This window comes from Uloborus diversus, chromosome 9 (genome assembly GCF_026930045.1).
Source record: "Uloborus diversus isolate 005 chromosome 9, Udiv.v.3.1, whole genome shotgun sequence".
NCBI lineage: Eukaryota > Metazoa > Arthropoda > Arachnida > Araneae > Uloboridae > Uloborus > Uloborus diversus.
This window is the reverse complement of record NC_072739.1, coordinates 80,485,828-80,511,872: the sequence shown is the minus strand read 5'-3', so window position 1 is coordinate 80,511,872 and position 26,045 is coordinate 80,485,828. Positions and strand designations below refer to the sequence as shown.

Below are 26,045 nucleotides of genomic sequence, written 5' to 3'. Positions count from 1 at the left end.
ATCGATAGTTCCTTTTTTATTCTAATTTGTCCAAATTTTCGCATAAATGCCCCAATATGACGATTAAAAAATACGTGCACATATTAAAATTATGTGTCCATCGAAAGCGTTTATTTTTCTGCTGAAGATGGCATCTGTTAGAAAGTTCTAAGTTGTATGAAAAACGAGTTATGGGCTTTTTTTGTTCCATGTTCGAAGGCTTTCCTCAATACAATTCATTTTTAGTGTATCATCTCAACTCCAAGTTCAAAGCTAGAATTGTTGAATATTTTTGTGTTTCGTCTGACTGTTTGAGGCTCTTCTCAAGTCAAATCTTAAAATAACGTTTTTTTTCCCAAGATTGGCTAATAATAACTAGATTTGGCTGATTATTTTCCATTTAAACGGAACTTCAATTGTAATTACTGGGTTTTTTTATAATTATTTGTACTGATTGGACACTAAATCATTATCCAATCTAACAGCAGAAACCTCGCCAAAATTTATGTAGAAAGATTTTAGTAGCGGATGCATTTGGCAGTTTCTTCAACTGTCGCGGTTTTTGAAGACAAAGACTATGTAATAATGTTTGTCAGCTTTCAGAATGTAAAAAAAATATCGCCAATCAAAGAATCTTTAAAAACTTTTTTTACTGTAAAATAATCCAGCAACTAAATTAGGCAAATCCATAAAAAGCACAAAAACTTCCATTAATGTGACTTTGCGCACAAATTCAAACCAGCGTCAAATTTTGCTACTTATTTTGGAAACATTACGGATGAAATTGTTTAGCGCCATTTTATTTTGACCAAAAGTATTTTAGCATATAGCGACAATATCTCTTTAACAAAAATTAGTAACGTACCGTTTTGCAAAGTAAGGAGGGGGAGCAATATCCAAGATATCCCAAAACGATTTCTGCAAATTCGATAATATTTTAAATCGCACCAAGAACCCACAATAATTAAAATTTTCCAAAATAACTAAAGCAAGTTTAAGGGGATCACGGGCGCGCGGCTACATTTTTTTAAACAGTTCGTTCTTCAATAGACATACAGAGAAGGTAAGACTCAATATAAAAAAAAAATAAGTATTAACTGATAAATCTTTTTAAACATGTGAAGTTTAATTTCATATTTAGGAAATTCTTCACATTTGTATACGCTTAAATTTCGTGTTTTCGTTTCTAAATGAATACTATTTTGCTCTTTTTAATTACTGCTACTTTAGTTTTATGAGTAAGGAAGAAGCTAGATTTTAAATCACGTTACAAAGGTGTGTTTTTAAGTTCTTTCACTTAAAACAGAAAACAAATGCAAGTAACGATTGTTTCTCATAATTATTGCTAACCCAGGCAACGCCGGGTATTTTCGCTAGTACATAATAAATCTGCATCAAATTTGGTAGCCCATGTCTCTGTAATTCCAATAGCATCCAACTTCTCATCTATAATTATGCATTTTAATTCTTCCATCTTGTTCCTTATACTGCGAGCATTGGTATAGAAAACTTTAAGCATACCCAAATTGCTTTTATTTAACATCCTGAACTTTCTTAAATCATCATAGTTCAAATTACTACTCGTATCAGAGCCCCTATTTCCATTTCTAGTAATATCCAAATAATTATCATCTTTGGTGCTTGAACCATGGCCCCCATTCAAACTTATTTTTTGGCTCCGAAGACCCTAAAATTAAACCGCTAATCATTTTAACCCATATAGAGCTCAGATGCAGGTCGTCCCTAGCAATCCAATGACGTTTACAAAGACTACAGGCCCGTCTCCTGGGGTACGCGACCTAGGCAGCCGTTTAGGGCGGCAGATTTTAGAGGCGGCAAATTTCGAAGTTGAATTTTTTTTTTCTTTTAAGTATGAATCTCTTTCAGAGCCATAAGATTCACTGCTTCGATGCTTAAATAAAAAAATAATAACTTAGGCTTATAGAGTGTGCGCCAGTGCTTGGACATGCAAAACATAATTCAGAAATTAACAAGAAATTCAATTTAATTTTAGAGGAGCCAAATTGCGTGATTTAAAAGTCTTTGCAAAATATTAATATCTGTTTCAGTGCCATAAGATGTACTACTTTAATGTTAAAAAAGATAATTTAAAGTGCGTACCAGTGCTTGGATATGAAAACTCCAGTTTGGAATTTAACTAGAAACTCTAAATTTTAAGCACTTTACTAGTATTTCTATTTTATTCATTTATTATTATTTATATTATTATTATTGGGGCGGCACTTGTCAATATCGCCTAGGGCGGCAGAACTACTAGAGTCGGCCCTGCAGAAATAGGAAGAATTTGCTGCGCCTCAGGAGTTGCCGTCGGGGACAAGGGCTCCGACTTGTTCACCTAGGTCCATCACTGAATTGCTTGCTCCTGTACATTTTTTGTGGGAATACTTCTATTTATTTGGATTATTTTCATTCATACTGGTTTTAAGAAATCCATTTGCAACGATTTCTGCAAAATTTCACGCTTCCTGATAAAAAGGAGATGAAGAAGAAAACACCGTAAGAGAAGGATGCACTGGGATTCTTCCCGGTGCGGCCGACTGGAGTGTTATGCAAAGTGAGTTACCGATAGCTATGGGATGCAAAGATAATTTAAGCCAAATTCTGTATTACTCAGTAGCGTAACTATGGGGTCTAGCGCCCCTGGCGAACAAAAGAAATGCCTCCACCCCCCAGGGTCTCCCACATGGGAAATCACCGGAGGTCATTGTAACCTCAAAAAAAAAAAAATTTTTTTTAGGAGGTAGCATTGTAATTTTTTTCTTATTTTGCTTTTTAGAATTGTTTTCAGTGATGCCTAATGTTCCTTCTCAGTAGATGTTATATGTGTGTGTATATATATATATACACCCTTTAGCTCTTTTCTTGCGAATTAAAAGAAAAATTAAAGCATTTTTCAAATTCTATAATTAAAAAAAAGAACTCTTTTTTTTTTTTAGACCAGTCGAAATGTCGCCCCTTGGCGAGAACCACTCCTGCCAACCCCTAGTTACGCTACTGGTATTACTATGCTATTTAATGAACACCTACTTTGAAGAAACTGGGCATTAGGATTCAACTTTGAACTCAACTTACTCAAAAGTACTGCTTGGTGAGTTGACCCATTTTCGCATAACTGTCCAACCAGGATTGGGTTTTGGACTACCCAAAACTGGTTTAGGAGAAGACAGCTGGTTTTTACAGTCCATAAGTATGCTAACGCTAAAGGAGTGTAATCTAATCAATTCATATTTCTGCAATATTCGTTATGACAAGGCTCCATTCGATACGCGTCTTAGAAACACGTATCAAGTGAAGCCTTAGTTATGCTAAGCTTTAATTAATGAGTATTTGATAATATAATTCTCTGAAATGTTCATTCATTCAAAAAAAAAAAAAAAAAAGCCAATAACTCTATTACATAAAAACTTCCTTATGTAACAATTCACAACACTCCCAAAAGACAACTAATTTCAATTCCATTCATCACTCGAAGAAATGTTATTAAATGTGCAATATTTAGGTGCAGTGTTTCTTTCAGACCTTTTGCTCCGGGGGGGGGGGGGGGAGGGCGGCAATTTGCAAGTAGGGTGAGCAAGGGTGTATTTAAGGGGGGGGGGGGCATTTTAAGAGTTTGGAGGGGGTCAAGGGCGCATTTAAGGAGTGGGACACTACAACCCCCCCCCCCCCCCAACCCACTCAAGAAATAAATTTAAAATGACCAACTATGAATAAATTAATAACTTTTTTATAACTTTAATTCGTGAAGTTAAATTCATGTTTGACTTGCCCACGACTCCTCAACTAAATTCCTGCATGCGTCCGCGGGCGGGAAGATATGAGTTTTAAAAAACATTCCTGGTTCATTATATCTTAATATATAAAAATCAATGTCCTGAGATAACATATATCAACGCACAGCTGAAACCGCTGAAGCTTCAGACTTGAAATTTGGCAGGCATGTCCGCATGATTACGAAAGTAACCACTAAGAAAGGATTTTTCGAAATCTCAATTAGTTCGGAAGAAATTAATTAAAACCTCTTAATTTCAGCGAAATTAAAACCTGTCATTGTATTCAAATCCCTTATTTTCGAAGGCTTTCCTCCATTCAAATCATTATTCAGTACTTTATCTCAACTTTTGATCGATAGCGAACTATAAATTTGATATTGTTTTTGTTTCTCACGTGGTTCTTCGAGGCTTTTCTCAAGTCAAATCATAATGTTTCTGTCTATTGCGTTCATTTTTATGATGTAATGAATAAAATGTGGATGGCCTGTGTTTGCAAAGATAATCAATACTTTAAAAGGATCGTAAATAACAGTTAAAGATCGGTTAAGGACAAAGGCATATATGTAAGGAGTCCAGGGGCCCCGGGATCCTCCCCAAATTAGAAAAAGTTATAGGTAATAAGTAATTATTATAGGGGATTTTCGAAACTAGGTGCACCAAGCACTATTAACCCCTGCTAATTCCATTACCCGAGCAATGCCGGGTACGGGAATGCTAGTTGTTCTCATAAAACTGTAACAGATAAAAAGACTGACAGTAATGCAATATTATGAAAAACAAAAATCTTTATTGGAAAATACAAAAAATAAATAAATAAATAAAAATAAATAAATAAAAATAAATAAATAAAAAATAAAAATAAATAAATAAATAATAAAATAATGAAAACATTTCTTGATCGTTAAAATATACACAAAATCACTCTAAGCGAGAAAAATGTAATCAAGTTTCATACTGACGGTCCTCTGTCACACTGTAAATGCATAAGAAACTTTTAAATTTATAAAACACACAACGAAGCACGAATATCATGTAATAAAAATTTTTTCTTTAAATATAGAATTTATGTATCTGTGCTCCATTATTAGAAGATTCTCCAGATTATGGTTTTGGTCACTGTTGGTCAGATTAAGTGAGCCTGTTACAATAAGATTGTCATCTACAATTATAACTTTTTTTATGTGCAATGCCCCCAGTCCCACAGGTATTGTCAACCCTAACTTTAATGCCTAACCTTATGATATCATTTACTATAGTTGGCATTAATCGCTATGCTTTTCCATCTATCAATAGTTTGATGTCTATACCTCTTTTAGAGCCCTCTTTTGAGTGCTCTAAAAATCGACCCATGTGTTAATAAGTATGCTTGTATGCATTGACTTTTTTGCTTTTTCAAATCAATTCGATACAATTTTGACCGTTTAACCTTGGAAAACAGACATCAACATTTTTTCCTATTTGCTTATTTTCCGAGCATACATTTTAAACCCTTTTCTTTCAGTTTTGTTTGAAAGTGGGCCTCGACATGGTCTGCAACTAGCATTGCCAAAATAAATACTCGGAAGACTTTGATATGAATCTGTTGGTAGTGAGGAACTGTATGACTTGTTAATTGCTTCATAATTGCCCCTAAGCTTCTTATTCAAGAATGCATCTTTTACAAATATTATGACGTCTGAATCAGCATAATGCTCTTCATCAGTAAAATTATAGTGCCTAGAAGGGGAATTTTACTATAGTGCCTTCTAGGCACTATAGTAAAATTGTAACTTCCTGTGATTACACGATCGTTATCGATTATCACAACTTTAATGAGCTTTTTTACCACCTTGTTGGTCTACTGTTACACCTCTTAATTTTAAAACTACTAATGCGTCTGCAATTTTTCCAGAACTGAAACTATAGGGTTGTACAACGACCGATGATCTAGCATCGTCAATCCATTTTTCGATTGTATCTATACACACGGGGACTCAGGCAAAAAGCAAACAAAAACATTCATTTCCGATTGTATCAGATCTTTTCTGTGTTGGTTATTCACTCTAAGACATGAATCGACACGTAAAAAGGAAATCTCGAAACGAAACCAAATTAGTTATACTACATTACATTTGACGCCATTGCTCAAAAACAATAAGAGACATAGATCTTAAGTCTCTTCTCTTCGACATTTTTAAAAATGAAAATAATTGAAAAGAAGAGACCTCATATCCAAACGTTTCATGCGTCCCGTATTGACGTTTAACGACGTAAATGGTTTGAAGGTCTTCTAAAGAAATTGTTTATAAATATGCGTTAAGTTCTTAAATACAAATTTGTTTCTTGTAATTGTAGGTTTTCTCTTTCTCTTGTACTCAAATTCAAAATGAGTAACTATTCAACGTCTGAAGATGATTTAACAAAAAAAGAAAATTTACAAGAAAAACACTATTGGCTTCTTCGTGAATTGCAAAGCATGTGCAGAGAGATTCCACTGTAAGTTTTGTGCTAAATCTTTTATACAACTTTTGTATGTTTGTATGCAGTTGTTGAAATCTTCTCTTGAAACTATGTACTCTTGAAATTGTAGACCGTAATCGTAATATCAACACAAACAATCCTGTATGCTATAATGAAACGCTGAATAATTAGTGTAAGCTAATAGCAGATTGAAGCTGAGGTTGTGAACGAACATATTTTTTCCTACAGAGTGAATAATCATAATAAATGATAAATACTTAAAATGACTTTAACATTAGAATTACGGAGGTCTTCGCATACCTAGAAATACGGGGGGGGGGGGGGGGGGGGGTCATTTTGACCCTCGCAAAAGAAACCTGCATAGTTTCCGACATTACGTAACATATTTTGAAAAATTATGTTAAAATAAACTAATTTACAATTATTACTCTTCATTTAAACTTCAATCTAACTATCGAGCATTGTTTCGGTTTCATTGAGTTACATTTTAGAAATCTTCTGCAAAATAAATGAATATTTTCTCCAAGTTTTGCAGAAAACAGTTTAAACCCAAATATTTAAATAGATTAATGACAACTTTTGTTCCTTAAGAGCAAAAATAAAAAATAATTGTACGTACAAGATTATTTGTCTGCGCAACAGTTTATACACAAGCTAATCTTCCTAATTTTCTGTGTACAAAGTAGACAGATGTTTTACAGTTGTCGCATTCGCATACGTTAATTGTTTTTTACCCTGACATTTCTTTATTTGGCCTTTTTTTTCCTCTTTGGTGCCCACCAGAGTTTGCCGATATATATCACAATATATATCCAATGTTTATTTTGAAAATATCACAATATTTTCAATATTCATTTTTTCAACTGCGGTATTTTCAATATAAAAATTATATTAATCATAGTAATATTGTTCATTTATTATTAAAAATAACGAAAAAGTTATGTATAAAAGTTAATATAACAAAGTAATATAATATTCTTATTTTACTTAGTACAGTAGACTCGTTTTAAGCGGGTTTATTTTACGCGGTTTTATTTATATGCGGTTTAAGATTTGAAACCTTTATTTTATTTTACGTGGATGAGTTTTGGTTTTACGCGGATGCGGCAATGCAAACAGATAAAATTTTCCCCTCTTTCAAAATCCAAACTCCTAAAGATTGCAGATTACACGTAATAAATTGCATTTTGGCGTGCTAATAATCAAGCTTGGGCCACTGGAGGCATTTTATGCGATTAGTTCCAGAGCTCTTTCCAGAAGTGAAGTTAATAAACTCACAGTACAGATGTGATATAACCCCCCATTTGGCTACATCCGATTTTTTGCACAAAATTGAAATATTTTTCTCGCCAATGAGGTGATACTTTTTTAAGCATGACATCCCTGGCGAAACTAACCTGTGTTTTGCAACCCGAAGGTAATTTTAGATCTGTTCAAACTTAAAGTAAGAAAAACAACGTTAAAAAAAAGCATAAATTTGCCAATTACAGCAGACACGTGTTTCGGCGTTACAGGGAACGCCTTTTTCAATGCAAAAAGTAATATTTTTTCCGGCGTTTTTTTCCGGGGTGGACAAGATAGGACAATCCTGATTGTAAATAAGTTGCTCTTTTGTCAACATTTAATTGTTTTCTCCAAGCATTTCCTGTTTATGCCAGTATTTACTTTTTATGTCAATTTGTGAGTTTCTGCCTCAAAAGTGGCAGAAAGGGGTTTTTGCCATGCAGGTTTTAACTGGTTTCTACCATTAGTTTTAACCACCTTGGCTTAAACTTGCCAACTCTGCCCATAACCAAGACCAAAAAAAAACCCCTTAAAATCACCACTCTACAACCTTTTGTGGCTTAGTCTACAACATGACCCCCTTCCTCATGGGCATCCCTGAAAAACAATAGAAATTTCAATAGTAATTTATGAATTCATTTTCTGTCAGTTTCTGTTTTGATACTATTAATAATGACCATTTGTGAAACAATTTTTTTTCTTTAAAAAACAACTTGTAAAATCATTAGTTTCTACAATTTAGTGTTTACTATTTATCTTTTAATCTTATTTTTAAAGGTATCTTGTACTGACTTCATATCTGTTTGTCTCTTACTTTTTGTTTTGCTTAACACCAATAATGTCTTACACTTTGTTTTAGAATGTATCAGCAAAGGCTACCTAATGAGCTTTTATCCAGTTTAGCCAATTCTCTATTGGATAACAATGTTTTTGAAATTGTGAAAGGTCTGACTGACATTCAGGCAATAACAGAAAGGAGTCTGATGGAAAAGAGAATGAATGTTGTAAATACCCAAAAAGGTAAAACTTGGGAAATAGTCTGTTTTGTACTAATATGTGTTAGGAGTTTATTAATTAGAGCAATAACTTAACATTAAATTAGTTTATTTAAATTAACCCAACCATCAAATTTTCTATAGTCTTGTTTTGACTTCCTTTACTCTCTGATATTACTCTAAATGTTTATATTCTTTAAACAGGTAATCCATGGACTTCATCTCATAGCGAAATTTTTGGATACAGTTATTGAAAAATGGTTAAGTTTAGCTAGCTTCTTGACTTAAATTTCGAACCAGCTGGTTAAATTTTAAAATTAAGTGCATCTTTTACCAACAAGAAAAGAAATTTTCAATTAGACGAGCATTGTCCATGCATAAATATTTTGATTCCGCTAAGAAAATCTGAAATGTATTGAGTAAATTTCAACCTGTAGTGCTGTCAAAGCATTATCTATGTTTCATAGTCAACTAATCCAGCAACTACCTGGATTCTCAGTTAGTGTTTAAGAAAAGCTACTTTCATGATGAAAGAGAATGTTATGTACCAAAAAAAGCAAAACTTACCTTTTATGTTTTAAATGTAGTCCAAGTTCTTCGGAAATAGCTTTCTTCAGCATATGCTGACGAACATTATCATAAAATAAGCTGGAAATATGCATCTTAGTGAAAAGAAAGTTGCCTTGATTTGATGACGTATCCCTTAGCGACCAATTCAGTTGTTAGGCTGTCTCTGTTGCGACGGTCTGAGCCACCAATCCTGAAATCAATCTCCGAATAAGATATTCAACTGTTTGTTTCAGGCAAAAAAGAACTTTACTATGCCTGCCATGCCATACACACAGGACACTGAAAGGCGGGGCTGCCCATCAGGAGGGTTCATGGCACAGAGTGTGGCATTAAAATTTTTAAGAGATTTTACTGATTTTTTTGACTTTTTTTTTTTTGGGGGGGGGGGGGGGGGGCTTTTGCTCTATGGGGATGGGCACCCCTGTGGACTGGCAGTTAAAAATGATGTAAGTTTTACCTACCTTGTGCAAAAAGAGAAGCTGTAATAAAGAACCAATTGGAGTCCCGGAAACTTATGCCAAAACTAGAAAATAAGAACTTTCAAGCTATTTTAAGATGAATATTTTTAATTTTTTTAAATTAATGATTGTCATAAACGTTTTTGTAAAAAAATGATTATACTTGGACAAACTTAAATTGTTATATATATTTCTAGTTTTCTTTTTCAGTTTTTTTTTTATGAAAATAGACTTTTTTCCTTAAATACAGGTTTTTCAAACTCAATCTGGAGGCAGAAAATGAACTCCTAATCAAATGAAATTTTATATATAACCTTGAAACATCATTTGGCACCTTTTCTCCCCCTGCACAATGGAAATCAGAAACTTTTTTTTACCATAGGACGATTACCCACCCTACTGCTCAGTCAACTTCAAGTAGTCAAAAAATTATGTTCCATTTACTGAGTATTAGCAATCTTAATCTCCTATTACTTCTTTTATTATCATATTGTATAAACTTGAATAAGTTTTGTAATGTTGAAAACTTTGATTTTTAGCATTGAATGAAAATCAGCTTTTAGTTTTTTAAAAATACATTTAATACAAGAAACTAATAGAGTGTCCATTTCTGATTTTTTTTTTATTGTTAAAAACTCTTTTTGATAATATTGATGTTATATTATTCTTGCAAATTTAATAATATTTTTTGTCTGTAAATCAAATGACATGTGCTGATCATGAATAAAAAAAAAAAAAAAAATTCAATTGTTTCACATTTAACAAAGAATTATTTTTTTCACATTTTGTAAGTTGCACTTCCCATGATATTATTTTATGCTTCTCTAATAAAGTTCTTTGTATCTGTGTTTTAATTACTATTTTTAAAATTAATGTAATGCTTTTCATTTCTCTACTAGAAGCAAGTGATGATATGTTAAAGAGGCACAAAGATTCTTTATCATTTGAAACTGATCCAGCTTATATTAAACTCTTGAAGGAGAAACAAGCTAGAGAACTTTCGGTAAGGTTTCTTTTTCTTTTCTTTTTTTTTTTTTTTTGAGAAATCCATCAGTATGCACTTAGAATCTATTTTATCATGGTCTTTATTCATGTTAAAATTTTTATGGACCACAGTTTGTAATTAAAAAGAGAAAAATAATGTATTCATTACTTTTTTTTTTGAAAATTTAGTACACGTATTTGGTTGTACTAATCTGACAAAAAAAGATGTTAATTTCATAATATCCATTTGAAAGATATGTTGTTAAATAATAACCAACGCATGTTGTACAATAAACTCTGTTCGAAGCAAAAAGTGTGTGGTTGGAGTTGTTATACAAGTTTTTAAAAAAATGGATGATAGTAGGATTAGAAGCTTTTTTTGTTTTTCTAGTGCTATAAGCAACTTTTGATATTTTCTTTAAAAAGAAGAAAAGAAAGTGCTATGGATGAAATAGTAGATATAAACTTTACTCTGTCGTGAACAGCTGCTCCCACGCTCGTCCAAGGTCGCCTCTCACTCCGGTCTTGACCCCTGACCGGATGTGGGAGTTCTTTCGAGTGGGGTTTGTGGGAACCGGATGACTGGACGAAAGGGAGAGATGCGGAGAACGGGACGAGAGGAGGAAGGATGCCATTAGAGCTCCGGAGATGTCTCGTCTCTCGTTGACTTTCTTGGACATTTTTGTTTTTCGAGCAATCATACTATACGAGATGTAAATATTTTATGTGAATTGTGGTGTGTCCCTTTTTCCTATTTCAATAAAAAACTTGGGACTAAAGTGCTGATTCTCACTTACATATCGGAGCGGCAAACCATCCCAAAAGTATGGAAACTTACCCAACGCGGTACTCCGAATAAAACGACTATACGAAAGAGCAAATTCGCGACATACTCCTGCTTTTCTTCTGGAAAAAAGAAAATGTTTATCACATGGGACCATTCAGGAATGTGTGTGTGTAAGTGTAAGTGTGTAGAAATGTGTGTAGGCATATGTGTGTCCATTTTTGTCACCTCGTATGATATGCATGAACTAAATTGGGACTATTTCCACACACTTACACACACGTACACTTGCACACACACATTCCTGCTTGATCCAATGTGATAAACATTTTTTCCCCTCCAGAAGTAAAGCAGGAGTAAAGTTCATTTTTACTATTTCATCCATAGCACTTTCTTTTCCTCTTTTTTGAAGAAAATATCTAAAATTGCTTATAACACTAGCAAAAAAAGAAAAAAAGCTTAAAATCCTACTACACTGTTCTCCTGATTATCTGTGCTGATTATTGCATGGGTGTACACGAATAATCCAAAAACACGGATAATCCAAAAATGACCAAGCACGCAAAAAGTGTGTATTTGAAGACCATAAGTAAAGTACATTGCTGTATGTGAAATCTTCGGGTTTAGTTACGATACTCTACTAATACAAAAAGATTTGGATTAATACTAGTAATGAGTTATGCAATAAAATTTTAGCTTTAATCACTTCCAAATTTTTAAATTGAAATTTTTGGCTGCACGGATAATCCGCACACGGTTAATCAGGGGTATAGTGTATCATCCATTTTTTGAAACTTGTATAACAACTTCAACCACATACTTTTTGCTTCTAATTGAGTATATTGTGCCATTTTGGAGGATATTTAACTACATATCTTTCAAGTGGATATTATGAGATTAACATCTTTTTTTTTTAATCAGATTGGTACAACCGAATACTTGTACTAAATTTTCAACCAACTAACTGTTAAGATAAATAAATACCTTTGTGCTGAACAGTGAAGTAAGACAAAACAACGTTAGATGAAACACAAATTTGTGCTTCATCTAACGTTGTTTTGTCTTACTTTACAACTAACTGTTGTTTTTTTTTATCCCAACAATTAGTTTTGGTAAAAATATCTGTCTTCTCCCTTTTCCATTTGTTTTTTCTCTTGATAGTAACCACCTAAGTTGCAATAAAATACTGTTACATCTTTCTTTTATTTGAGCTGAATTTTTTTTTCTAGAATTAAACCTTGAATTTTCTGCAAAGTTTTTAAACTTTTGTTTTATTTTTCTTACATTGGCCTTTCATATTAACATCATTATAGCTGCTTGCTTTTCTGAAATTTTTTCCTGTGAAATCTTGCTATTACTTTTTTCTCCTCGAGTTGGATTCTGCAAATTTTTATGTCTGTTTATTTCAAAATTACCCATTTTTAACGTGCATTTTATTTTCAACTTGCCAATGACAAATTTAGCTGTTCTCAATGCCTTCTAATAATTGAATACATTGGTTGTTTTGTTTGCTTGCTCCCATTTTGAGTTAGGGGGGAGATAGGCTTTATGTTAAAAGAAGAAAAAAAAAGAATTAACAATAAAAAGTAAATGTTCAATGAATTCTGTTAAACGAATAATATTAAGTAGTTGTATTTGAATATTGAAAGGCAAAGCCATTACACTTTTTAAATTTTAAGTTGCCTGTAAAATGATAAAATTCAATCCTTGCTTTAGCAAATTTGGTGTCTACCACAGTTTGAAAAAGATTAAAATTTTTACATATTGGACCAAGAGTGTCATATATTCGTCATATACATATTCATCAAGAGTGTCATATAAATATTCGTCAAGAAAATACATGCCTGAACAAAACTTTTACATGCCCTAACATCTTTTCAAATTGCATATTAATAAATGAAAGGATAACATACTTGTATCTGCTTCTGGTATCGTCGGCACCATACTATACTAATGAATGTGAAAATTGGGACTTCTCAGGAGAGATAAAACAATAATTCTTTTCCACCTGATGCGTTTAGTTATTTTACTGTTTTCATTTTTATAGGTAACTTTAAGTGTAAAACTATCGTTTGAACCAGTAGGTTGCCCTTTTTGAGTGCTATGCAAACCATCCAGTTTGAAAAACAGGATTTGTGATTTTTCGTATTCCTTAGTTAAGCATTGTTCCGACAATAGTATGTTGATAAAGAATTTACTTCAAAAATATTAAATCTGCACTAACCTTGTTTATGCAATTTATTTTATACACAAAAAAGAGTATATATTATTCATACATAGCAGAGTAAACACAGTTGTGATACATAAATTGGTGTGTACATGTAACATGGCATATGCATGAGAGGTACTCTGCCGTGCAAAGCACAAAAGTTGTATCTGGACTTTTTATCAAAATTGAGTTAGGGTCCCCAGTCGGTCTTTGTAACATATTTTACCTAAATACAGTGTTTTGTGGTCATTCGCCAATGGGAAATATTTTTTTAAAAATTCTGAAAAAGTTTCATCTGAATAAAATACATGGAAGCGCAAAACTTTAAATAGCAATTTCTCATTTAAAACATAACTGCAGATACGACTTTTGCGCTTAGCATGGCAGTACTGTTTTTTTTTTTCCAATAACGTGTAACATATTTATTTTTTGCTCATGTATTTCTTTAAAAAGTATTTGCATGCCTGTTAGGGTAGAAAATACATGCCCAATTGAATGGATGGCAGGCAAATTTTTTTTTCAGTGGAAAAATGATGAGTTTAGTCAAAAAATTAATCAACTGTGTTTTTAGTTCGTTCACACGGCCAGTGAATGTTCTCATTGGCATTTTCCTTGTAAATAAAGCGTTCATGATTGATGGAAGAACGTTGTATGTTGCAAAACTGCGTCGTGAGCAAGCATGGTCATGTAGTAGTGTAAATCATGGAATAGGAAGTGAATACGTAATTGAATGGGAAAACGTTGTATGTTGCTCTCAGTAGCTTGTTTAGTACATTGTACAAAGCACATTCGTTTTTTGGCTGCAGTGAAAAGTTGTTTTCAACATACAACGTTTTTCATGCCACCCATTCAATTGGAAATTTTACATGTTCTTCTCAGCATGTAGGAATAATTTTCATGCCCTGATCAACACCTTGGCCTATTACTTAAAATTTTGATACATTGTTTTTTAAATAAAGTATTTTATACTAAAAAATTGAGATAAAGCTAATAAACGTTTCTTGACACACTTTTTATTAAAGGTAACAATTGTATAAAATGTAATATTATAGCTGAAACTGTTCTCATGCATAAACTACTTAAAAAGGGCGGATCCAGAAAATGTTCAAGGAGGGGGCGATTTTTTATTGTTTACTCCTTGAAACTTTAATTACTAAAAATTTTCAAAGGAGTATATTGAACCTCTCTTTGCCTACCTTTGTGTAATTAAAAGTGTTCTACTGTTGTGTTTCTTTTGAAAAATATTCAGGAGAAGCCCTTGATCTCCCTCTAATATCATCTGAGACCATCTAAAACCGAGGTTTTGGAACTTCAATTTTGAAAAAAATCCATTCTGGTCCCTATCTCCAGAGCAATAAGAGATGGGTTACAATTGCGTTTTAAAGACTTCAATTCTGTGACAATTCCGGGGATGAGTTACCTTTATCCTAACACCAATGAAGATTATGTAAAATTGCTGGTTTTAGAACTTAAATATCGAAAATATATCTGTAGAAGGTTCCTGTATCTTGCTCAAGGAGAGGGACCGCCCCTCTCTTGTATCCATCTTTGCCACTTAACTACAAAATATTTTGCCACTGTGCCCATATGCTTGCGTCCGAATTTAACAGTGCGTCAACAGTTTGCTGTATTCATAATGCACTCACACTAAGTACGTTGTTTGGAATTAAAAAAAAAGAAGAAGAATAAACACCTTTTTCTCTGCTGCTAAATAAAAATCCACTAACCATATCTGCTATTCAAAATTATATTTCTTTGATGTATAACGTACACAGGGCCGAATTTGGAAGTGTGGAGGCCCTGAGGCAACGAAGGAGTGGAGGCCCCTAATCAGGGTTCGAAAAGATCATATTTTTGAAAATATCCAATTTGATATATTATAGGGGTTTCACCAACTTAAAGGGCTAAATCCTTTCTTTGTTAAAAAAAAAAAAAAGAGTGTCTATTCTAGTCTGTTGCTAATAGAAAATTATAACAGATTTTTAATGATTAATTCAGAATTCTTTGTTATTATTAAAAAGTGTCAAAAAAAGGGGGAGGGAAGTGGGAGAAAATCAACATGTTCAATAGATATTTTCGTTAAAAAATTTCCATTCAAGTCATTTTGTCAAATAATTTTTAGATTTTTGAGCTCAAGAAGTGAGAAGTTGTAAGGATGACCTCCAAAGTTAACCATTTTTCAACCAGATTTTTTTAAACTTACTTTATTTCTCTTTAACTCATAGGTACAAATTACGAATAAAAAAAAGATATATATATATATATATATATATATATATATTGCCTCTGTGAAATGCTCGATCAAATCAAAAATTGATAGTAAATGGATACTTGCAATCAGGGCTTTCTGATATATCGATAATATTATTTTTGTGCAAGCATTCTTTGTAGAAATACGGAAAAAAAAATGTCTGGGAGAAAAAACGTAAAATTTGCTGACCTATGAAAGTTAGGATATTTTGTAAAAATTTTTTAGGGGTAAAAATTGTATGGGCCCTTTTTTTGTGGAGGCCCCGGGGCAGTAGCCCTGCCTGCCCTCCCCTAAATCCAGCCCTGAACGTAGAATACATTATTTTGTGATGTAGAAACTAGAAAGTATAATATTCTGTTTATTCATTATAGATATTTTTTGTCTGTTTATCCTTAATTATGTACGAGAAAATTATTATTTTTTTTTTTTATGCATAAACGAGATATCTAGAGCTTGACTCATGTCATGTCTTGGTTACTGCGTTAAAAATATTGATATTGTCTGAAATAGGCCTTCTTTCTGAAAGTTTTCAGAAGAATCTAAAAGTGTTAAAATTTTTTAAAATGTTTGATAAAATTACTTCGCAATTAACTTTTTTTTTTAACTGTAGGAGTTAATTAAATGGCAAGAAGAAGAGTTAAATCGTTTGGATATGAAAATTATATTGGAACTGGATCAGGCAGTAAGTACTGCTTTTAACCGTTCATGTATAAAATTTCTGTTTTTGTTTTATTTTGTTTATAAATACATTTGACGCAAAGTTAGTTTGATGTTTGATGCAAAATCCATTTTTTAGGTGATGTAAAATTAGTAGTGTTCTCCCAGTTTCGCCTAAACGAAATTTCCTCCTCCCTGTATTTCAGTTTCAATCTTACCTTTGGATATATTTAGAGGGGAGGAAATTTTAAATGTCAGAAAAACTGGGAGTAAACCTAATTAGTTTTACATTTGATGCAAAACTAATTACAGGGTTTATGTGATTTATGACAGAAATTAAATGTTCATAATTTAGTCTGAGCAAAAGAAATATGCAAAATAATTTTAAAGATGTTTTTATACTTGTGTTACGTAAACAGATTTCAAACTTGTGTAAAATTACTCTACAACTATCTTTCAAACTATTAAAAAAGTTATATTTCGTCTTCATGCAGAGCCATACTTATATGTGATTGTGCATACTACTGTTCATTGCTAAGCAAATTGTTAAGTTAGGAAATCATGCATGGCTATTGCTTAGTATGGCAATCTTTAGAGCAATAAGCCATTGTTGTTCCATTATAATTGCTGCCTTTCAAAGGGGTATTTCATATTGAGTCAAATACCGCAATGAAAGATCAACTCCACTTTAGAGAAAGCTAGGTCATCATTTATTTAATTACGTTAAATAAATGTTTTTGTTCCCTCAAAAAACAAAAACTTAGAATTTTGCTTCAAAGGTATTTTTTCCAATTATTTTAATACTTGCTATCAATTAAACAAATACAACTGATAACCAGCAACAGGCTCTGGGCCCAGCTACGCTGGCCTTAGTCTATTTATTATTTCCCAATGAATATCAATTACCCTTTTAAAGATATCTATCCAATTGCTTATTGCAGCCTCTGCCCAGGTTAGTCCAGGTAATTTCCAGGTTAGCCTGAGATTTGAATAGCTTCAAACAATGACCCCTCGTCCTGCTTTCCGTGCAAACATCTTTTAGTTTGATAAATTTAAATAAGTGAATCATGTCCTATCTGACTCTCCTTTGCTCCAGGCTATACATATTAAGTATTTTAAGTCTGGTATCAGTCTAAATCTGAAAATATGCTTATTAGTCTTTTAGCCCTTCTTTGAACCTTTTCCAATAAAGAAATAATTATTTATTGTTCAGTTTTTCCCCCTTTAAATTGTAAGTTTGGATATAATAGGAATAAAAATATGAGGCGTGTGTGTGTGTCATGTTTCCACATTATGTCTCACTTTATATAAAAGATGAAAAAAAAAATTGGTTATTCAATGCTAGTTTTATAACTTGCTTTGAAATAAACAAATTATACTCTAAAAGAAATTTATATATAGAACATTGGTTCCCAACCTTTTTTGCCTTTCAAACCCCTTCCGAAATCTACGAGTTTAGCGAACCCTTTTGTGCACCAAGTGCTAAGTGACAAGCACCCCCCCCCTCCTCTACACACACACACACACAATAAAATTTGGGAGACTTTTTTTTGGAATGGGGGGGAGATAAAAAAATGATTGAAACATTTTGAAGTACAAACATTGCTACAAGCTAAAATGATATTTAAAAAAAATTACAAAACAATTCAATGGAGCAAACCCTGTGATAATTCTTTGAGTTTCTGCCCACTTTGAAAACATTCTTAATAGAGTGATTGTAGAACAAAGAAAATCTAAGTTTGGCTCAAATGTCTTGCCCAACAGTTTCAGTCTTATATTAGGTTCAGCATTTAATTTCCTTCTTCATTTATCTCTGTATGAAATTCATTTTCCCATGGAAACTCTATCCAAAAGGGTTTGTCTTTTTCTGCCACAACAGTCAGGGTTGGCCGGATTGGACCCAATGGGTTTTTTTGAAAAATCCCATTATTTAGCTCACTTTTGGGGTTTTTTAAATTTTCTGAGAAGTTTTTTAAAAAATTAATTAATTTAAATACTTTCACAATTTAAACTTCTTTTTTATTTGTTCTTACCACAGACAACGGACATAAAAAAATGAATTTTGAACTTTAATAGTATTTCTTAACTTTTAACAGCATTTAAAAAATACTTCAAAGATTTTAAATAAATATATTTAACTTTTTTTTAACTGGTCAATAAATAACTCAAATTATCTTGACTAAGTCCTGTCACGTCTGGTTTTCTCAATATTTGTAGATTGTACAGAGGAAACTACTCTAGCTAAAAGGCTTTTATGTGAATTATTTCCTGCAAATCAACACGTCACAAATCTCGAATAAACAGGGTATATTTTTTAGAAATTAACAGGTTTTACAAATGGTTAGACCGAAAACAGAATGGGATGTACAGTATTTTCATTATCTTACGAAAAAGTTTAATATTTCTTACTCTGTACACAGAAATAGAAAAACAGGAAACATAAAATTCAAAGAAATGTCTTGATTGAGCTGGAATTCAGTAAAAAGGGATTTAAACTACTTGAGGTTCTACAGTAGTTTTGCATGACAAAATGAAATACAATAAAGTAAAATGCAAAAGAAATGTAGTAATTAAAAACGAACAGTAGATTTTATCACTCGAGAAAGAACTTTGCCCTAACTGTTGGTAATCATGGAAACTAAAAAATCTGAAACTTCACCATTCTTGGGTTTCCTTATGCTTTTTACTTTTTCTTCAGAAAACGCTGAATTTTCCAGCTTTTTTTACCCCAAGACAATTTGCTTGGGGTAAAAAAAGCTTTACCCATATACTTACGCTACAATATGCTACAAGCACCCCACATTTTCCCTAAAAAAAGACAAAAAACCACACATTTCTTTTAAAAAACCCAGCTTTAGTTGGGTTTTATTTAAAAAGTCCTGGGTCCATGGACTTTAAAAAAAAAAAAAACCCCGGGATTTTTGCCAACCCTGACAACAGTACATTAATCCTTAATGCTAAATCAGTCAATCAAAAAATGATCTTTAAAAATATCTTTTAGAGAAAATCTCAGATTAACTAAATGATCTTTTTTCTTCTAGTAAAATTTAGTTGTTTGATAAGGTGTACATTAATTGAGTACTGAAGAGTTTGCTTTTCCTTATTCTAAAATGTGGAATAAAGTGCGTCGTTATTTTTTATTTTCTTTTATTTTTGAAAAATAATAGATCCATCTGCAATTAATTCTAATTATTACGTGAGCGGTAAATTTTACCAACAAAATTATTTTTATGCCCACTTATAACGAGAGATTTTCTGCGAAAGCTTCATTAGTTCCTTTTTGTACAGAACACAAATTTTAATTTTTTAGTTCCGTAATTTTTTTTACTACGTACCTCACTATAGCAACAAACAGCAGCGGCGAAGCACAAGAGAAGCGTGATAGCTCTTCGTTGGACTCAAATGGTAAAGAAACTAAACAGGAAACAAAGTAAAACTGTTTCAAATGCTCTCATATGGTCCATATAATGTTTCCATAAAGTTCAATCGAATTTTCCAATAAAATAAGAAAACTGAAGCATTCACATGGATAACTATTATTCATCTCCCAGCCTCTACATAGACCTTTTCGAAAATCATTCTATAAACAGCTGTGGAACAATTGTGAAAAAGAGAAAGAAATTCCCAAAGGAGATAATTACACCACAAATGGAAAGTGGGGATCTCAACATTAGAAGTGCAAAAGGTATAGAAATTTTGGAATTTTTAAAAAACTGTTGTTAAGAGAAGTAGAATGTTGTGATAGCCTGAAAATGAAAGGATTATACATTGCATCATGCTTATTCTCACATGATAAATATATCAATATAGTATTTAAGCAGTTAACTTGATATCTACTTTCATTTCTTCATTTGGAAATCGAGAAACAGAAAAGTTTTGAGACATGAATTTTTTTAGCTCGTACGAAATAGGAATATTATTGACAATTCAAAATCTTCACAGCAAGTGATAAGCATTAAAGCTTCACAAAATTAAGATTCTTATGATGGCAAATCTGTTTCAAGAATATACCATTCGTTAATGCAATTGTAAATAATTTAAATTTCTTGTTCTAATAGAAGGACAAAGAGGTTCGGTGGTCAAGATTAATTATTTATTCATTAAAAAAGTCAAATTTCTTGGTTGATATAGTAATATATTTTACTTGAATATTCTTTAAAACCCATGAAAATTATTCCTCAAAAAAAAATTGGACTGTAGAATTTCAATGTTACCTTATGAGAAAAATTTGTACAAAATCAAAAATGTCTACTCATGCCAAAGGAAAAAGAAAGAAAGAAACAACAAAAAGAAAGAAAGAAAATGATGTTATTGAAAGAAAAAAAAATCACACACTCGGATTATTTTGGATTTACAATAAAATGAACTATTTTATCACTGTATTTATACATGCTTCAACAATTCATCAAGAAGTTCAAAAATTAGAGCATATATAAAAACAAGTTTTGTAGTGAATTAATATGCTGAGTTTTTTGAAATAAATAATACATAATATGGGATATGAAACGTTTTTTTTTTTTGAGCAACACATTGAATTTATTCTGGAATGGAAGAAACAGAGAAAAGTTTTATACTAAAATAAACCATTAATATTTTATCCAACTTTGGAGAGCAATTGCGGCCAAAAAGTGGTCTGCGACACGAAAGAAGCAGTAACCCTAAACTACAGATAAGCAAGCACTTAAGTTACACGACATCGCCGTTCAAACTCAAAGCTGTAATCCCCCAGTGGAGGGGGTATGAAATTTTCGGAAAATCCCCATCTCCAAAGGGTAGAAATGAAAATTTCAACCCCGTCCTCTATGGAAAAAAAGCTAACGGTATGACAGGTGTATCGCCCGTCCCCAAAAGGTTAAAAATCTCAACATTGATATTTGTAGAAGTTTACATAAGATTTTCAGATATCCACTAGCATATATCAAGGCATGCATTCATAACCCTGGATTGACTGATAGCCCTTTCTCTCTCTCTCTCTCTCTCTTATACTGGAAATGACATTATACTTCCCTCCATTTCTTTTTTCCGAAAACCATGGGTCATAGAAATGCAGTGTATGGGATTTTTTTACATAATTCAAACAGGGAATTTAATATTGCAAAGTTTATCCAATCTTGAAGGAGCACTCTGTGTATTGTTTAATTTTCTTGGATATGCTCTAAAATTTAGTAAAAATTGTTTTAGTTTCTACTTCTGTATTATGCAACTTATTAACTTTTTTCATCTAATTTATATGTTCTGTTTATAGGTGAATGATCAACAAGTGACCTTAGAAAAAATTGGTGTTCCAGGTTTTTTTGTGAGTAGTAAAGACACTGATGTGAGACTTCAGATGTACATTCTGAACTTTATTCGAGCTATCAGAGATCGTGTTGAGCATTAATTTAACGAAACTCACAATGTATTAAATCTGTTATATGAATGCCTATTTTTTTTTGTGCTTAGTTGCAAATATTTTTTGTAATTTTTTGTATAAGATTCTTTGTAAATAAATGTTTTTGTTAAATTATTTTGTTTGTTGCATGTGTCATCCAAAATGGTTATATAATGAGTGCCAGGTAATTGAATCCATTGCTTTAATGAATCAAATCCTCAAAAACAGAACTAAATTCAGCTTTAAGATTAAAAAAACTGCCAACGTTTGAATCAAACATGTCACTTAAATGAACCAAGCATATCTGACCAACCATCTTCCACAAACATGTGTTGCAACAGTGCATGCTTTATTTTAGTAAAATGAGATTTTTTTATATTTTTGTAAATAGTGTAAAGAGAGGAAGGCAAGATGTTGCATACTTTTAGTGACAGTTTTTTTCGGGAAAGTGAAACAAAACCGGTGGGATGGAGAGAGACATGGTGTCGACAGGATTTCTGCATTCTAGGTTTTATCACCGGTAGCGTTAACTTAACATTGGAGAACATGGTTAGATATTTTGCATGAACGCAACAGTATGTTTTCAACAATACTTTATCTTGCTTCACTAAAAATTAAATAAATTTTTCTGAAACTGTATGCAGAATTCCACATTAAAAAAAAAAATGCACATTTTTGCTTTACTGAATCAAAGGTAGAAACTGGTTGTCAACATGAGGAGAAAGTGGTGAATAAGATAATAGCATCTCTAGCCACAGTAATGGTGAACTTAGAGTATGTGTTTGGTAACGTTTGCATGCTTGGCTGAAAATTATTGTTCCGCTCGCCAGGGGTGCCCATTAGGGTGGAACGAAAAAAACAAAGTTTTTACTTTCGAATCGTAATAGTGCAAAAAAGTTGCGATTGATGAAAACTTACAAAACAAAACAAAAATTTTTAAAATCGGATAATATCTTCCTATCCCGCAACGAGCCTAAAAATTTGAAAAAAAAATGGAAAATTTCATGTTTTTAGCGATTTTTTAAAAATTTTGCTCCAACGTTTCTTTTTAATACTCTAAGACGGAAAAGTTACGATTGGTGAAGCCTTCAGAAATTTAAAAAAAAACATGTTGAAATGGAATAATACCTTCTGATCCAGGAACAAGAATGAAAAGTAAAAAAAAGGGAGAATTTCATCTTTTCTTAGTGATTAAAAATAAAATTGTTCTTGCTGTTTTTCCCCCCGGTGTTACAGGGAAAAGCCTTTTAAAAAACCCTATAATAAACATAAACATTAATTTATTTCTTGACTTTTAAGGTATCTTCTAAACATGCAAAACTACCATTCTTTACAATAATGAAATATTTTCAAATAATAAAAAGTTATAAAATATTTACCAAATTTACAATCCAGTATACAAGTCTTATTGTTTTAAGTGTTTCTTGTGGAAGCTAATTTATAATCAGATTTTTTGGAAAATTCGGGCATAATTGATCTGGATTTCAATGTTGCTTTTATGTAGCCATCTCTTGATTTAAATCCACACACTTTGAGTGAAGCCTCCGTCACTAACTTCACACATCTTTTGACAGTTTGCGTATGGCAGGGGAATAGTTTTATATCCCAGTCGGGTATAGTGCCTGTTACAATAAATTTTTCAATGTCTTTGTTATGACCGTTTCGAAGAAAAGGTGGAGAAGATAGCTTTGTCGTGTTCCAATTAATAATCTCTGTGTAATCTTCTGCTTCGAAATTTAGATATGGAATGACAAAGTTTCTAATGCTTTTGCCTTTAGAAAGAAACTATCTGGCTTTTAACACACTTTTAAACTTTTACTTTTTTTTTTCTCTTATGTGCCTCCTTTCATCAAACACCATTGCCATTAATTAGATTGTCAGGTAAGTATCGACAGGTTTGAATTGTTCTGTAAACATGAATGGCACCGTCTGTGAAATTTTTGCGGTTCTTTATTTCAAACCAGACCGACATGTAACATCACAAAATAAAAAGTCACTATGTGTTTTAACTCACCTGATGGGATCGATACACTTACGTACAGTCTAAGAACTCTATTTGCACAAGTGAGCCATCTGGAATGTGAGAGTGGGCCGGGGTCACGATTTAACAAATCATTTGGTCCAAAGTTCCAATTTTTCCTATGCCATGTTTCCTCTGAAGATAGAGAAATCTTTTTTCAGAGATCAGTTTCTTTTCAGATTTTTCACACGTACATTTCATGTAAATTGGACATTCACAAATGTCAAGGGTCTTTTTACAAGTGCAAATAACATTCTTTACGCACTTACAGGCAGAGACGTCAAAGAGTTTCCTTCTTCGCTTTTAAATTTATCAATCCTTTCTTTAAACTTTAGTTTATCCTTGTCTCGGTTGTAAGATCTCATGAAATTGAGATATTTTTTGTAGAAGATATCAATGAGCTGAGCAAATCTTTTCAGGGAAACTGTAGGAATCGAGGCCTTATCAAAGATGAATTTAACTTTTTGTCCTTAACAATGGAAAAACTCATTTTCGTGTTATTGACTTTTCCAGGCAACTCAAATCTCTCTTGAAAGCAACTTTGAAGTACATTTTCATAAGTAAGGAGCTTATTTGTTGGCAAATCTCTCGGGTGGCCAAATATAGGGCACTCAAGGGACTTTCTCGTAATTCTTTTCTGCAAAGATGGATTCATGTTTGAAACACGTTAAACAGAACAAATAGACATCACACGCACATTAGAAACATTGAGAAATACTGATGCCAGCACGACTGCTTTATTCATTTAAGTAAGATACCTATAGACACAAACCAACGAAAAAGCTCATAAATTCAAGATCGTGAGGCGCTAATGGGGCGTATTAAATGCATACACTGTACTGAGCGGCATAAGCAAATATGAGTCACTCGGGATTAAAGGGCCATGTGGACAATTTCAAGACAGGCTAGTACTAAAATATCACATTTATTTTATAAACAAACGTTCTTTCATTAGTATTTCATACCGAACTTATGAGGATCGTTAAACTAAAAGAAAAAAAAAAGCTGAAAAAGGGCTTAAAGTTTACATTTTTTTAAATATGTAGGTTCGTTGCGCGATCGGAAGATATTGTTTTATTTCAAAAAGATTTTTTTTTTTTTTTTTGCTTTGAAGTCTTCACTAAACGTAACTTCTCCGTTCTGTAGCCTGAAAAAGTACATTGAACCAAAAATGTTAAAAATTCGGAAAAAAACCTGAAATTCTCAACTTCTTCGATTTTTAGGCTTGTTTCTGGATCAGAAGGTATTATTCGATTTCAATTTGTTTTTTTATTTCTGAAGGCTTTACAAATCATAACATTTCCGTCTCAGAGCCTTAAAAAGAAACATTAAAACAAAATTTTTGAAAAATCACTAAGAAAACACGAAATTTTCTATTTTTTCAAATATTCAGGCTCGTTGCGGGATCGGAAGATATTATCCGATTTTAAAAATTTTTGTTTTGTTTTGTAAGTCTTCACCTATCGCAACTTTTCCGCACTATTACGATTCGAAAGTAAAAACTTTGTTTTTTTCGTTCCACCCTAGTGCCCATCCCCCCCAAGTTCAATGGCGCAAATCCCCCCCCCCCCCAAATTTTTCTCAACCCTCTTTCCCTTTTTTTATTTTTCATATCTCTTTTTTTATTTTTTTTTTTAATTTAATTTTTTTAAATATTTTTTTTTATTTATTTATTTTTAATTATTTTATTAGAAAAGTTTTGTGCTTCGCCAATGACATACACACATACACTAAATAAATAAATAAAGTAAAATATAAACAAAATAAAATAAATAATTTAAAAATTAAAAATAAATTAATAAATATATTTAAATAAATAAATTTAAAAAAAATTAAAAAATCCCCCCCAAAAATTTTGATGGCGCATCTTGCGCCATAACCCCCCCCCTGTGGGCACCCCTGCCGCTCACTAAGCAGTGGTGGGTCAAAACCGCTTTCATCCTTACAGCCTAAAAAACCCCTACTATGCATTCTAGTTATGTTGTTATGCTATAGTTTAATCTTAATGGAACTACTATGACTTTCAATTATAGCTAGAAAGGTTTGCCTTTCTGATTATTATACTATATCCTTAACGCTTCCTTCCTCAGAAACACTCTATTTTAGTCATTCTAAAGAGTAGAATCAATGAATCAAAGGATAAATTTGAAATTCAGCTCCTATCATCCTCTGCCATAGAAATATCCAGTCAAATTCCTCATTTTTTGATGACAATATGCTCTTCAACTGCAG

The 26,045-nt window shown here is 32.3% G+C and overlaps 1 protein-coding gene across 1 annotated transcript; it reads left to right on the top strand.

The window, feature by feature from the left end:
- Nucleotides 1-6,009: 6,009 nt before the first annotated feature.
- LOC129229755 (protein DGCR6-like) lies at nucleotides 6,010-21,928 on the top strand. Its single transcript, XM_054864126.1, has 5 exons — nucleotides 6,010-6,245; nucleotides 8,374-8,534; nucleotides 10,437-10,540; nucleotides 16,376-16,447; nucleotides 21,668-21,928. Exons 1-5 carry the CDS (start codon nucleotides 6,136-6,138, stop codon nucleotides 21,800-21,802), a joined length of 582 nt encoding a protein of 193 aa, XP_054720101.1. The 5' UTR covers nucleotides 6,010-6,135; the 3' UTR covers nucleotides 21,803-21,928.
- The last annotated feature ends 4,117 nt before the right edge of the window (nucleotides 21,929-26,045 follow it).

Bases quoted from the DNA above. Each gene is read 5' to 3' on its own strand.
- LOC129229755 (XM_054864126.1), top strand. From the start codon at position 6,136: ATGAGTAACTATTCAACGTCTGAAGATGATTTAACAAAAAAAGAAAAT. The intron at 6,246-8,373 runs GTAAGTTTTGTG...ACTTTGTTTTAG, and splicing joins ATGTGCAGAGAGATTCCACT to AATGTATCAGCAAAGGCTAC. The intron at 10,541-16,375 runs GTAAGGTTTCTT...TTTTAACTGTAG, and splicing joins AACAAGCTAGAGAACTTTCG to GAGTTAATTAAATGGCAAGA.